General features: G+C 37.3%; 1 protein-coding gene across 1 annotated transcript in view; it reads left to right on the top strand.

Annotated features, from left to right (window-relative positions):
* C4H6orf163 (chromosome 4 C6orf163 homolog) overlaps positions 1 to 8,396 on the top strand; it is a 36,849-nt gene extending 28,453 nt beyond the window's left edge. Inside the window, exons 4-5 of the mRNA XM_044674358.1 lie at positions 6,553 to 6,755; positions 7,900 to 8,396. Coding sequence (XP_044530293.1) covers positions 6,553 to 6,755; positions 7,900 to 8,383 — 687 coding nt within the window. The 3' untranslated portion in view covers positions 8,384 to 8,396. The remainder of the gene's footprint in view (positions 1 to 6,552; positions 6,756 to 7,899) is intronic.
* The last annotated feature ends 7,212 nt before the right edge of the window (positions 8,397 to 15,608 follow it).

The following is a 15,608-nucleotide window of genomic DNA, read 5'->3' on the forward strand; positions in this document are numbered from 1 at the left end:
GTATCTGAGGCAAGATCTGAACTCAGATCTTCTTGACTTCAGGCACAGCACTCTATCCATTGTAACCCCTAGCTGCCTCATGTGGGTACCCAGAAATCTACCTCAGGCTCCAGGTATTTCATGAGTCAGCATCTGCTCAGAATCAGAGTCTCTGAGCCACCATCAATGTATTTCTTTTATTAGGCCAAATAGGAGACACATTAGTTCAAACAAAGGACATCTAATCAAACAGCATAGGAAATTAAGTGATAAAGAATCCCCATATACACAGCTATACACTTAACAACTTACCATGTCACCTGTCAGGGAAGAGAAACATCTAGGGAACATGTGTGGCCAGGAAACATGCAGAGAGGTGCATAAGCTTAAGGAACATTTGGGACCAAGGAATAGGTTGAAAGAGCCTTATGGGTAAGGAATTCAATTTTTTTTTCTTTTTATATAATTTTCTTTTTTTTAAAGTTTATTTTATTTAAAAGATTTTTTTCCATGGTTACATGATTCTTATTGTCTTCCTCTCTTCTTCCCTCCCTCCTCCCAGAGTTGACAAGCAATTTCACTGGGTTATACATATATTATCACTCAAATCCTATTTTCCATATTATTCATTTTTTAAATAGAGTAATCTTTTAAAACTAAAACCCTAAATCATGTACCCATATAAACAAGTGATAAATCATATGTTTTTCTTTTGGATTTCTACTCCCATAGTTCTTTCTCTTGATGTGGATAGTATTCTTTCTCATAAGTCCCTCAGAATTGTCCTGGATCATTGGATTGCTTTTAGTAGCAAAGTCAATTACATTTGATCATCCCACAATGTTTCATTTACTGTGTATAATGTTCTCCTGGTTCTGCTTATTTCACTTCACATCAGTTCTCAAATAGGTCTTTCAGATTCTTATAGAAATCAAGCAGCTTGCCATTCTTTATAGCACAAATAGTATTCCACCACCATCATATACCACAATTTGTCCAACTCTTCCCCAATTGAGAGACATCCCCTCATTTTCCAATTTTTTGCCACCACAAAAAGCACAGCTATAAGTATTTTTGTATAAACAGAACCTTTCCCATTTAAAAAAATGGGATATAAACTTTGGGATACAAATTATTACTGGATCAAAGCGCATGCATTTTTTTAGAGCTCCCTAGGCATAATTCCAAGTTGCATTCCAGAATGGTTGGATCAACTCACAACTCTGCCAGCAAAACATGTGTCCCAATTTTGCCACATCTCCTCCAACATTTATTATTTTCCTTTACTTTCATATTGGTTACTTTGCTAGGTGCAAGGTAGTATCTCAGAATTATTTGATTTGCATTTCTTTAACCAGGAGGGATTTAAAACATTTTTTATATTATTATTGATAGTTTTGATTTCTTCATCTGAAAACTATCTATATGTGTCCTTTGACCATTTGTCAATTGGGGAATGATTTAATTTCTTATAAGTGTGACTTAGTTCTTTGTATATTTGAGAAATCAGACCTTTGTCAAAGAATTTTGTCATAAAATTTTTTCCCAGTTTGTTGCTTCCCTTCTAATTTTGGTTGCATTGGTTTTGTTTGTACAAAAACTTATAAATTTTATATAATCAAAATTATTTTACCTCTTTTAATGTTCTTTATCTCTTACTTGGTCTTAAATTCTTTCCTTCTCCATAGATCTGACAGGTATACTATTCCATGTTCACCTAATTTACTTATAATATCACTCTTTATGTTTAAATCATATATGGGAATTCATGTTTCTAAGGAACTTTCGGGCCAGCACAACTTAGGCCTTAGATGCTGCAGAGCCACCTAAGCCTTCTGGAAAGCAGGCTTGCTGCCACACTGAGGTTCTCAGCTGCTCTGTTCTCTCAGCTGGTTAGAATTGCTTTCTTCTACTTTTGGCTACCACCTGCTGCATCTAGTGGAAAGCTTCTTTGGTCTTCTGTTTCTGTCATATCAGACAAACATCACTTCATTTTTAACAGTATGCTATATTCATAGAATTAGGGAAAGGCAGAGAGAAAACAAATCTGGATCTCAGCAAGATATTTGGTAAAGCCATTTATATACTTGTGGATAAGATGGAGAAGAATAGACTTGATTCAACTAAATAAACATTAAGTGCCTGTTTTTTTGTAAGGTGTTGTTCTAGGCACTGGAGATACAAAGACAAAAACAAAGTAATCCCTGCCCTAAGAAAACTTATACACTCTAGAGGGCTTACCTACATACAAAAAAATAAACAACAAGGAAAATTGAGGAGGGAGAGGAAAAATAATAATACAGGGGATCAAGAAAGGTTTTATAGAGGAGAATGGCATTTGAACTCATCCTTGAAGGAAGAAAGAAGATCAAGAAGTTCACTCCAAGTAAGAGGAATACTTTATGCAGACATGTGAGGCATAGAGTGTAGAGAACAGGGAATAGCTAGTAGTCAAATCTGATTGGAACACAAGAGTTTAGGAGGAGAAGGAGGAGGAGTATGAAAAAAGGCTGAAAATGTAGCTGTCAGAAACTTTGGATTCTTAAAATCTGGGCTAAGTTTGTATTTTATCCTATAGGGAGGATTTTTGAGCCAAAGAACTCTTAGACCTGAATCCCAGGAGGGTCATTTTGGCGTAGCTATGTGGAGGAAGGATTAAAAAGGAAAGAAACTGAAAATGGGGCAACTAATTACAAAGTTGTTAACTGTATCTCAGCTTTAAAAGAAAAAGTCTTCACTAGACCTTACCATCTCTTTAAGGATAATAGTCTAATTCTCATTCTTCTCAGTCAAACTCCTAAAAAGAAGCTGTTTACACTCCTTGCTTTGACTTCCTTCTCATTTCTCCTTTGCAAACTGGCTTCTAACATGATCATTTAACTGTAAATACTCTCTTCAAAGTTATCAGTGATTTCTTAATTGTCAAATCTCATGATCTTTTCTCAAACCCTGTCCTTCTAGTTGTTCAGTCATTTTTAGTACTGACTCTTCATTTACCACTTGGAGTTTTCCTGGCAAAGATACTAGAGTGGGTTGTCATTTCCTTCTCCAATCATTTTACAGATGCGAAAACTGAGGCAAACAGGGTCAAGTGACTTGCCCAGGGTCACATAGCTAAAAAGTTGATTTGAATTCAAGAAGATGAGTCTTGGCACTCTATCCACCACTCTAACTAGCTACTCTGGGCTTCTAGTCCTATCTGGTATATTTTACACAACTGATCACACTCTTCTCTCAGATACTATCTCTTCTGAACTATGGAGGCACTCTTCCATTCTGGTTCTCCTTTTACCTTTTAAATTATTCCTTCTTTGTTTCCCTTGCTAGGTCATCATCTATGTCATATTCCCTATTTGAAGGTATTTTCAAAGGTTTTGTCTTTGACCTTCTTTTCTTCTGTTGTTCTTTTTTTCTGTGACCTCATCAGCCCTCATGGGTTTGATGTTCAAATCTATGAGAAGACATCTCTAGCTCCAGTCTTTCCCCTGAATTTCAATCCTACATCATCGGTTAGTTGCCTCTTGGATGCTTCAAACTGATGGTTCCAGAGATATCTCAAACTCAACATAAACAAAATTCATATGATGAACTCATCATACTTGACTCCTCACTAAGTCAACCCCTTTTCTAAACCCCCCTATTTCTAAGTATCACAATTCTTCCAAATTTCCAAGTTTTGTGACCATTATGCTTTCCCTCTCCCCTTTGACTTGTTCCTTGATAAGTAGCAAAGTTAATACTGATAGAGTAGATAAGGGTATGTTGTTCTTCTCCCAGTGTCATTTGGGTTTGAGCCTTCGTAGAGGGGAATGTAGCTCAATCAGACTTTTTGAATTTCATCATATTAGGATCACGGAGCTAAAACTGGAAAGTATTGTAGAGATCATCTAATCTGACCCCATTATTTCATAGATAAGCAGACTAAGGCTCAGATTTTCCCTACTACACAAGTAGTAAACTGCAAAAGTAAGACTAATCCATGCTTTCTGATGCCAAATATAGTGCTCTTTCTACTATGTGGCTAGTCTAAATAGGGTGGACTGCTAACAGGTCATCTAACTTGCCTGAAACACTAAATAAATCCAAATGTGTTACAGTATGCATCTATCCGGTATAAATGATAACATCTGACATTTATAGTAACATCTCACTGGATCTGTGTGATACAAAAATATCAGCTATTTGGAGCACAAGCCCACTGAACAACCAAAAGATATTAGTAACTCTTAATAGTAAAGGAGGTACTTTACAAAGATATGAATCCCTCAAATTCTTACTAAGAGTTTATTTACTCTTATTTTAGCCTCAATGCTATATAAGTGATCAGGTTTTAATGATAAAGTTGATCAGAAGCTGTAAATTAGAAGTGAGGCTAGAAGCTGCTATAGACAATTTCATTGACAGAGAAGAGAACTGGATAAAACCAAGATGATAAAGGCAAGAGTTCAGCTCAACTCTCCCAATATTCTCCTTCAAACAACTTTAAAATAATGCCTCAAATTGAATTCTTGAGTGTCAAAATCTCAGAGTACAGTGTACCCCACTGCAAAACCAATAGCTGCTTAGAGGCAGCTGCAACTGGGAATTTAGGAAGTTCTTAACCCACAGATAATGAGGTTGGACAAATGTTCAGAAAGAAATTATAGGGAATACTTTACTGATACTGGGTTCAGGACCTTGCTGCATTGCTCTTACACAGTTCCAGATTACATACAGTTCCAGGGTAAAGAAGAACACTAGCACTTTTGGCCACATGGGAGAAGAGACTCTGGTCACAATTCTAGGACATAGAAGAGTAGTTGTGATTGTTCATAAGAGATCAGGGAACCTAATCTCAGTCCCAAAGCAGAAAGGAGTCCTAGTACTTCCAGCCATAGAAAGCAGGGGTCCTGTTCACAGTTCCAGGATCAAAAGGAGTGCTAGCATTTGCAGCTACAGGGGAATAAGATCCCTTCCTAGGTAAAGACCAAAGCACAGGCCAGGAGAACAATGACCACATTTTTCTTTAGATCATGCCACCGTAGAAACATTGAAAGCTTAAATGCCCCAAGAATTAACTTTGAAAATAGTAGCATGAAAAACCTGAAGCTTGAAAAAGTGCCTCCTCCACCTTAGAAGCAGAGCCCAATTTTAACATAAAGTTAAAAGTCAAGAAACAGGCTGGAAAAATGAGCAAACCACAACAAAAATAACATGACCATAAAAAGCTACTATGGTAATGAAAGATCATGACACAAACTCAGAAGAAGACAACTATGTCAAAACAGTTATAAGTAGAAAAGATGTGAATTGGACATAAATCCAATAAGAATTCCTAAAAGAGTTTGAAAAGCATTTAAAAAATCAAATAAGAGAGGTAAAGGAAAAAATGGAAAAAGAAATGGGAGTGATACAAGAAAAGTATGAAAAGAAACTCAACAACTTGGTAAAAGAGACAGATAAAAGAACTGATAGTTGTTAGCAAAGAGTGGGAAAGAGAGAAGGGAAGGAAGGATGGAAACAAAAAAATTCTAAAAAATATTTCTAAGAACTCAAAATCCACAGTTTTCTGAAGCCTCTCATTGAAGTGGTAGATATATTTTTGACATTCATAAATATATAATAGCTATATATAATTCATAATTATAAATATATGAAATATGTTTATGAGGTTGATTCTGATTTGCCAAAAAAAAAAAAGGTTTGCTAGAACAGAGTGTGTGTGTGTGTGTGTGTGTGTGTGTGTGTGTGTGTGTGTGTTTAAAAATAGAGCTGGGAAATACGTAATAAAGTTGTAAGATTATAGAGTTATAATTGAAAGGGACCTCAGAGATCATTTATTACAACCTCCTTATTTAACAGAGGAAGAATCTTGGGCCCAGGGACACTTAGTGTCCTACTCAAGGTTATTGAGGTAATAAAAGGGCCCCAATCAAAATGAATAATTGCAAGTAAGTGCTATAAAGTCACCAGGAAGTCTGCAATCCTTAAGGGAAAGTCTATTACCTAGAACTTCATTCATAGGATCATGGAGCTAGAACTTTTTTTTAGCTCTTATTTTCTGAGCTACTAACAACTATAAGACAGAAGGGCAAGGGCTAGGCAAATGGGGTTAAATGATTAACCTAGGGTCACATAGCTAGGAAGTGTCTGAAGCCAGATTTGAACCCAGGTCCTCCCTACTCCATCCCTGGCGCTCTAGCCACTATGCTACCTAGCTGCCTCACAGATCTAGAATTAGAAGGGATTTTAGAGGTCATCTAGTCCAATCTATACTATTTTACAAATGAGGGTGCTAGAGCTCCAAGAGGTGAAAAAGGCAGCAGAAAGTCTTCCAGCTCCAAATGCAGTGTTTGTTACACTGTACCATCCCCTCCTAAACATGGAAAGTAAAGTGCATAAAGTATACAAAAATCACTTAAAAGTACTATCTTAGTGCCAACGTTGCCACTGCTATTATCATAGGAAACATTGTAGCTATATCCCTTGCAATGGCATCTGGAAATATGGTATCTTCCCTCTATGTGTTTATATAATTTGAAAATATAACTTAGCCCCATCTACTATTTAACTTCTTTTTTGATGTTGCTTAAGCAAACAGTGAAAGAAACTAAGAAAGAGGTGCAAGAGTTAATGGAAGCAGAAATGAGAAGAGAAAACCTGGCTGCTGAACAGCGCATGGTTCATAGAATCCAGAACATTCTGAAGGAGTGCCACGCTGAAAAGCTTCAGGCAATAGAAAACGTCAGAGCTGAAGAACAAGAAATGGCTATTGAAGCACTAAAGGAACAGATGAGGTAGTCTGCAAAATCCCTAAGCAAAATCCCATTTTTTTTTCTATCCAAACACTTCTGAGTAAGTGATAGAATACTTTCTACTGAGATTTCTTTCCTTAAGTAACACATCTGCTTCAGTCACCACGAGATAATGTTGTGAGTAATGGTGACATCCAAGAAGTGACCATCCTTGTTCATAGTTGAGGTGGAGTGAAGGAATATGGGAATTAAGAGATTAAATAGTAGTACAACTCAAACCCCACCTTCTCCTACATAAAGCCTTCCATATTGTCCCCCTTTCCCTTCCTTCATATTGAGGGAGAGGGACAGGGACTGAACCTGTCATTTCATTGGTTTTCTTAAGTGAGGAAACTCCTTTTTATCAGTACTGGTCAGTACTATCTCTGTCACTTAGAGCAGAGGTCAGCAAACCAGTGGCCCAAAGGACAAACTATTGCCAACTAAGAATGATATCTACAGTTTTTAAAATATAAAGTTTTATTGTATTTAAAAGTCTAAAAACTATTCTTAGTTCACAACTTAAAAAAAAAATAACACCGGGTAGTTGGGTTGGATTTGTTCCTGGGAAGTAGTTTGCTGACCTCTGTCTTAGAGAGCTGCCTAGAGAGACCACAGAAATGTTGTTACTTGCCAGAAGGGGTCATATAGCTAGTATGTGTCAGAAGTGAAGACCGAAACACTCTTGGCTTTGAGGATGGCTTTGTGCTATTCCATACTTTCTCTTTTGTCTTGTATTTATTTCAGTTTATTCTTTTGATAATTTATTCTCAATATACTTACATATGTAGTTGTCTTACTCACTAGAATATAGGTTTCTTCTTCTTCTTTTTTTTTTTTAATATTAGGCAATGGGGGTCAAGTGACTTGCCCAGGGTCACACAGCTGGGAAGTGTCTGAGGTCAGACTTGAACCTAGGACCTCCTGTCTCTAGGTCTGGCTCTCAATCCACTGAGCTACCCAGCTGCCCCCTAGAATGTAGGCTTTTTACAAGCAGGAAATCATTTCATTCTTTGTATTTGGGCCCCTCATACCAAGGACAAAGGAGGCCCTGAATTCATGCTTACTCATCATTGATGGATGGATTGATTATTTATTGATTGATTTACAACCACCTAATAATCTAACACTCTTTTTTTTTTTCAAGGAAAAATGAGGAGAAAATTATAGAAGTTGGGATTCTTTCTCACAAGAATCTTGAAAAAACTGTTAAAGAAGTTGCCAGAGCCACAGAGCACCAGATGTCTGTCAATTTTCACCTCAGCCAAAAGAAGAAGGACGAAGAAGTGAATGAAGTGATGAATGAGGTGAAGAAAGAACATAAGGCTTCCATAAAGAAAGTTTCCAAAAAGCTGACTGTTACTGAAGGTGAGCTGCAGGAGAAGACTGAGCAGCTGGAGAACATGACCCACTGGAAGGAGTTCCTGGAGGAGGAGCTCCTGGAAACCCGTGAGGCATTTCAGAAATACATCAATTTTACATATCCTACACTTTCACCAGGACAAGCAGATTTCATTCTACCACTAAGAAAGAAACCACCCAGTGATTTAGAGGAATCCGTTGCAGTCACTGAAGAACAAGTCTCCACTGGAGAAGACTCTGAAAAGTCTGAAACATCTGAAAATTCTTAAAGGTCAATTTTTATTTCACCCACTCAATAAATTCATTCAATAAGTCTTCCCCCAAGACCTGTTAGGTTAGTCAGCTAGAGGATTTAATAGGCTGGAGCACAGGCCTTAGACATGAGAAGAGTGCTGGGTTCAAATCTGACCCCATACTTCCTAGCTGTGTGATCCTGGACAATTAATCCCAGGTGCCTAGTTCTTAACATTCTTCTGCTTTAGAACCAATACTTAGTATTGGACACAATAAGTAAGACACAAGATAAGGGTTATAAAAAAATTTTTTTACTACCTGAAGCAAAGCATGTGGAATCAAGACCTGATTTCGAGTCAGCATCAGATATTTGCTAGCTGTTCAATCCTAGTTAAAATCAGTCATTCAACACATTAAATAATCTACCATTTGTCAGAAACTGTGGTAAGCATTGGAGATAACAAAGGAAGATAATAGGCCATGCTTTTAAGGAGGGGGCATTCTTTTTTTTAAAATCTGAATTCTCTTTATTTTTGATTTGTGCTTTTTTTCCTGTTTGATTTCACCAACATTTACTGATTGACTACTTTGTGTCAGACCCTGTGGCAGGTGGTGGGGATACAAAGACAAAAAGAAAACAATGCTTGACCTCAAGAAACTTATACTATACCTTTGGGATCAAATAACTAAGTCCAAAATAATATCTGGCAGGAGAGATCACTGAGAATCAGAGAGATCAGGATGACTTCTTAAAGGGAGGTGATCCTGAGCTGTGACTTCTAATTCAGGATCATACTTCCTGCCATTCATTCAACATTCATACTTATTCACTTAACTAATATATATTGGGCTCTTACTGAGGGAAAGACACTGTGCTAGTGTACCAAAGGCTATCCCCTATATGTGGTCTGGAAGTATCATTGTGTGGCTTAAAAAGAAACATAAAAATCATCTCTAGCTTCTTCCCTCCCTGCCACTTTTTCCAATGAAAACTTTAGACTCCTGTCAGAAGGGAAAGCAGGAGATTAGGGCCATAAATTTAGCCATGAGGTAGGTGTATTCTTTTTTTTTTTCCCTCAAACCCTTACTTCTTGTCTTAGAACCAAGTCAGAAGGGCAGTAAGAGGGAGTCAATTGGGAGGTAAGTGACTTGCCTGGAGCTATACAGCTAGAAGGTATCTGAAGTCAAATTTGAGCCTAAGACCTGTCTCCAGATCTGGCTCTTTATCCACTGAGCCACCAAGTTGACCCTGAGGGTGCATGCCAATCAAAGAGGCAACATATACATAATTAAGGACATGGAAGATAGATACAGAGTAGATAAAGTTAATAATCTAAAGGAAGAAGGCATTAATAAGTGGAGGTAGACTGATTAAGGTCTCCTGTTGAAGGTGAGATTTGAGCTGAGGCAAGAGGGTTAAACTGTAAAATGGCACAATTTCAGGGAGTAGTCTTCCATAATTCCTTAGCTCCTTCCAAGAACAAGTGCAAATACTGGAACTAAACATTAACAGACTGTTCTGTAAGTGTTATGTCAACATCATTGATGTCCCTGGGTCATGATAAACTTACTAGTGAAGAAATAATGAGATAACAACTCTAAGTTCTGAGAAATGGCTATATAAAAATAAGTTCTAAGAAAGGGTAGTAGGATGCACAATTTGTTTTCGAAAACTATAGAAGTTAGCGTTCTTTTATCTGCTTAAAAACAAAAAAAGAACATTGTTGTGGATTTCCCATGTAGTCTCTACTCTGAATGCCCCTATTTTCTTCTTTCAATAAACACTATTATTTCAGAGATTGTCTCCACACGCATTCACTTCAACCTAACAGAAAGCAGGGAAAAAAATTAAGAGGTGGAGGAAAGCAAAGTATCAGAGCATCCCAGGCATAACCCAGCTGAGCCAAGTGGGTTGAATACAGATTTGGTATTGACCATGACTGTCACCAAAGAACAAGCCTAGCTATAAATGGGCAAGCTTACCACTAAGTGATTACACAAGAGAAAAAAGGGAATAAGCATTTATATAATGCCTACCATGTAACTAGGCAGTGTACTGAGTGTTTTTTAAAATATTAGCTCATTTGGTTAATTCGTCTGTCACTACTCATCATGAAACTTTGGGAGGGAATGTCTGTACTGATAAGACACTCAGTTTTTTGGATTACTTTAACTGGATATATATATATATATATATAAAATGAAAGGCAACATAGTGATAAAGAAACTACCTTCGAATAAAGAAACCCTGAAGTCAGTCCTCACCTTGGGTGTGTACTGATTGAATGGCCTTAAGACAGTTAGTTATAGGAATCATTACAGAATCATATGGGTAAAAGAAACATCTTCACTAAGCATTCTCTACACACATATAATGACATGATAGTAAACAGCTATTAGGTCTTAAATAGGTGACAGGGATGAGGCCAGCTAGGTGGCACAGTACTGGAGTTGGGAAGATTTGGGTTCAAATCTTGCTTCAGATACTTCCAAGCTGTGTGATCCTGGGCAAGTCCTTAGTCCTGATTGCCTAGCTCTTGCTGCTCTTCTGTCTTAGGATTGATACTAAAACGGATGGGAAGAGTTTAAAGTGTGTGTGTGTGTGTGTGTGTGTGTGTGTGTGTGTGTGTGTGTGTGCCAGGGTTTGTGCTAAATGATAGAGATAAAACACTACCTCTCCCCAACAAATTTGATATGGAATGTTATGATATATAATCTCATATTTATAAAATGCTTTTAAGTTACAAAGCATTTTATGTACGTGATCTAGTTTCTATAACAATGTTGTGCTATAGGTAAGCAAGCATTTTTAACATTCATATTTTAAGAGATGAGGAGACTGATTTATTATCAGAAGTAATGAGAATGATAACAATAATAATAACATCTCTGTGGCACTGAAGGCTTACTATTGTTCTTCATCACAGCCCCATGAGACAAATAATACAGCATTATTATCCCCATCTTATATAGGAAACTAAAATTTAGAGGACAAATACTTTGTTCATGGTAGTTATATTAAAATAGGGATTCAAACTCAGATATCCGAGACGCCAAATAATAATATCTAACATTTCTGTAGCACTTAAAGTTTGCAAAATGCTTTACATATGCTATATCACTTGATACAACAATTCTTGCCTCGAGGTAGGTACTATTATTATCCCTGTTTTAAAGTTGAGAAAATAAAAACTAAGACAAGTTAAATCACTTGGACCAGGCCACAGAGTTAATTATCTGAGGTAGGATTTGAACTCAGGACTTCTTGACTACAAGACCTATACTCTATCCACAACTATATTACTTACTTTCCCAAATTCAATTCTTTTCACGGTCCAATTTTTCCTACTCACAATACAACTCCCAATGTCAAAATTTTCTCACTATCTTATATGCTCCATCCATTGCTTCTTCCTCTTTTCCCAAACACATGCCCAAATGTTCCCTCTCCAAAAATATTATTACCTGGACCCTGCAAGTTCATCAATCCATGGAAGACTCTCTCCTCCCTTTAACATTCAAACTCTTAAAAATTGATTCCTCCACTTCCTTACCTTCCACTAATTCTTTAGCTCCGTATAATATGGCTTCTATATCTGCTGCTTTCCTGAAATAGTTGATTCTATCCAATGGCCTTTTTTTAAAGGCCTTACTTCATCTGCATTTATCTTTCTGGAGCATTTGTTATTTCATCATTATTACTTAGCTACTTAGAGTCTCCCCACCAACTGCTCTGTAAAAATAAGCAGGAACCAAAGAGCAAGAGACTTCCTACCCACATAACTGATGTTTTAGAGATATTCATTGTATTAGATAAACTGAAATGAATTTTCCAAAATTTCAATATTCTGTAAGAAGTCTTTTCTGGCCCACCTTAATGCTAATGCCTTTCCTGTGAGGTTATTTTCCATTTATTTTACATAATATATACATACACACATATGTATGTATGTATATCTTGTTCACACACAACTTTATTCTCTCCCACATTAGACTGTAAGCTCCTTGGAAGAAGTGGCTGCTTTTTTGCCTCCCCCTTTGTATGTCCAGTGTTTAGCACACTACTTGGTGTGTATAGTAGGTGCTTAATAAATATATGTTGGTTTGAAAATGACACAGCAAGCATCAGAGACTAAAAATCTAGTCTTCTGACTCTGAGTTTTATGATCTGCCAACTGTGCCATATTGCTTTTCTCAAAGAGTGTTCTAAGTCATTGGGGAATCATGTGACAGACTAAGAATGGTTCAGAAATCCTATGACCACTGCCAGAAAAATAAGTCAAACACAAGACCTTATTGATGGTAGGATCTTGAACCAAAAGTCCCGGTTGCCCTGATGTTGGTTGGTGTATCTTTGGCTCAGCACTCATTCCCTGGCGGCATCTCAACTCAGCCAGCCTAGTTAAGAGAACAGCTCACTAGGAAGAGGCTAAAAACAGAACTCCCCTAGGAGCAGCAGCTTTGTTTCCATGACTCAAGGTAAGTTTTTGAAGAAGCAATCAATACTGGCATCCTCCCAGTGAGCAGCTCTTTGCTCCTAGATGAGGATTTCTGTTGAAAAGTAGCATTAAAATAACCATGTTTACTAAGAAGACTCTTCCCTAAGGAGTTAGTTGAGGAGTGAAGGCTCATCTTAAAATTCAGGGCAAATATGCCAAAATCCCATTGCACATTATAATGGTGCCTTGCTTTCTACTTTAGAAGGATAGGAGACAGTCTTAGATTGACACCCAAGCAGAGAAAACTGTAGTTTGGGATGAGGTCCTCAAAGGCTATACTATGGCATTTTAATGGGCCATGAGTTTTACTAGGTGGTTCCATGAAATTTTGGATATTCCATTATTGCAGATAAAAGTGAATGTGTAAGCAATTTTGTCCAATGTATATTTTATTTACTTAGCATGCATAGAAAGATAAGTATATTTGATAAACAAAATTTGCCTAATACATGTATGTATTAGCCTCTGAGTAGTTAGTTCTTGCTCTCCTGAACTCACAAAGAATTTAACAAAGATGACCATTCTTATTACAAGACAACTGCACAGGGGCTAGTCTTACCAACTATCCCACAATAATAGTGACAACCTAAACATTCAGTGTGCCATGAATCCTCCTGACAAAGAAGATAGTGCCATGAGGGAAAACCATTTGAGAACCTCTGGTGTAGGGCTTTAGTCTATGATAATCCTCATGTTCCCTCAAAAACACTAAATTCTAGTTTTACTAGCAAATAGGATTGTCTTTGACTTTTCCCTCTTAGAGTCAAATCGGTTTTTGAGTCCTATCAACTCCATCTCTTAATCCTTTCACATCCCTCTTCTTTTCTGTAGTCCCACTGCCACCATCCTGTACAAGGTCTCATTATCACCTGACTCAATTATTGCAATATTCTCCTAATAACTCTTCCTGGGAAGCAACATGAAATAGTGGAAATAGCCTAGATTCTTGAGTCAGAGAACTGGAGTTTAAAATCTTAAATCTGATACTTACTACCTATGTGATGTTGGGCAAACTACTTAACCTGCCTGGTTTCCTCCCTTATAAAATTAGGAGATTAAACTAGATGGCATCTAAGCTTCTTTTAAGCTCTAAATCTATGTCTTAAGTCATTTCTCTTCTCATAATCTCCAGTGACTCCTTTGCCTGATTCTCAAGGCATATCTGGTACAACTCTTTTAGACTTTTCTCATGTCATTAATCTCCACACACTATCTTACGGCCAAATTAGACCATTCTTTGTCCCTTGAATGCTTCCTACATACTCTACTACCTTTGCACTTTTAGATATATATTGGTCCTTATTCCTACATTGCCATTTCTTGCCTCTTTGCCTGCTAATTTCCTACCTGATTTTTAAAGTCCAGCTCATGGATGGATTTGGAGTTGGAGGAATATGTGAAGATTTTTTCCTTGAACTTGTAATCTTCAGTGAAGTGAGTTCAAGATTTGAATTTCTTAAAAGATATCACAAAGCTACCCTGTTGATGATCAGCACCTTGATTTGTGACTAAAACTGGAACAAACATGGTGGTTCTAGAGAAAACTAATTCTAACTCCAGATTTTAAGACTTTATTATTTTGTGAATAATCCCTGATTACATTGGATTTATGATTTTGTGAAAAGTTAATATTAATTTGTACCCCCTTTTGACCCCCAAAACAACCTTTTGATTTTAGAGCTAAAAAACGTTTGATTTTTAGAGCTGAAGTTCTCCAGGCTAAGGTGGTGGAAAGAATCCTCCTTTCCTCTGTCTACATCTTCTGTCTTTGGTAAGGAGGAGCAAGCTACAGACATGTTCTTTGTTTTATCTGCAGACAAGGTTTCTTTTAAGTAATGAAGCCAATCAGCTAGCTGTCATGCTGGGAAATACCTCACCATGGGGGGAAAGTACATATGCCCTGTCCAGCCATTCTAAATGCCAGGTGGTTACTCCTGGCATCCAGAAGACCCATCTCTTATGCTGATTGAGGTCTGAGCCCTCCAATCTGAGAGGCTCAGGAAAGAAACATCCCCAAAAGCATCAACCGAAAAAAGGAATAGAAAATTGACCTTTTTTCCCTAGAACCAGGGACTCTGGAGGGTATTTGCTGTAGTACTACCTGCTCATGGAGGGGGCTGGCCACACAGTTCATGCTTTTCTCTCTATCTGTGTGTGTGTGTGTGTGTGTGTGTGTGTTGTTATTTAATAAAAATAAAATGAAGATATGGTCTCCAGAAAATTTTAGTTGTAGCCATTATAAATGATATATCATATATTACATTACATATATTAAATTCCTTCTGACTGTCAGACCCTGAGCATGAAGTAGAAAGCAGGAGCAAGGAACACTTGCCTTGTGGTCCTGGAAAGGGTTAGTGGAATCCTAAAGTCCAGCCTAGTTATACAAGGTTGATGTACTTTGAAGTATTTTCCCTCCAATCACCAGCCAAAACAGCTATGCCTCATGACTCATTCCAATATTGAGTAGATTATCATATGATGGTAGTGGGGAGGTGTGGGAAGCCAATAAGAGAATAGATAAAAATCTAAGACTCCTTTTTTGACCCCTTTTATGATCCTTGTGATTTCTTGTTGAAAAGTATTGTGACCTTATTGAAAAGCTTTAAGTTCCTATCAAACCTGAATTTAAAGGGTTAACACTTTTAACACAGCAAGGAATGCTGCTGCCTGTTATAGCCAAGGCCAAGATACTCCCCAACTTGGCTTTCTGATAAGAAGCCAGTCAAAATTCAGCCTTGGCCTTGGTCTATTCTGAAGC

The sequence above is a fragment of the Gracilinanus agilis genome, chromosome 4 (genome assembly GCF_016433145.1).
Source record: "Gracilinanus agilis isolate LMUSP501 chromosome 4, AgileGrace, whole genome shotgun sequence".
NCBI lineage: Eukaryota > Metazoa > Chordata > Mammalia > Didelphimorphia > Didelphidae > Gracilinanus > Gracilinanus agilis.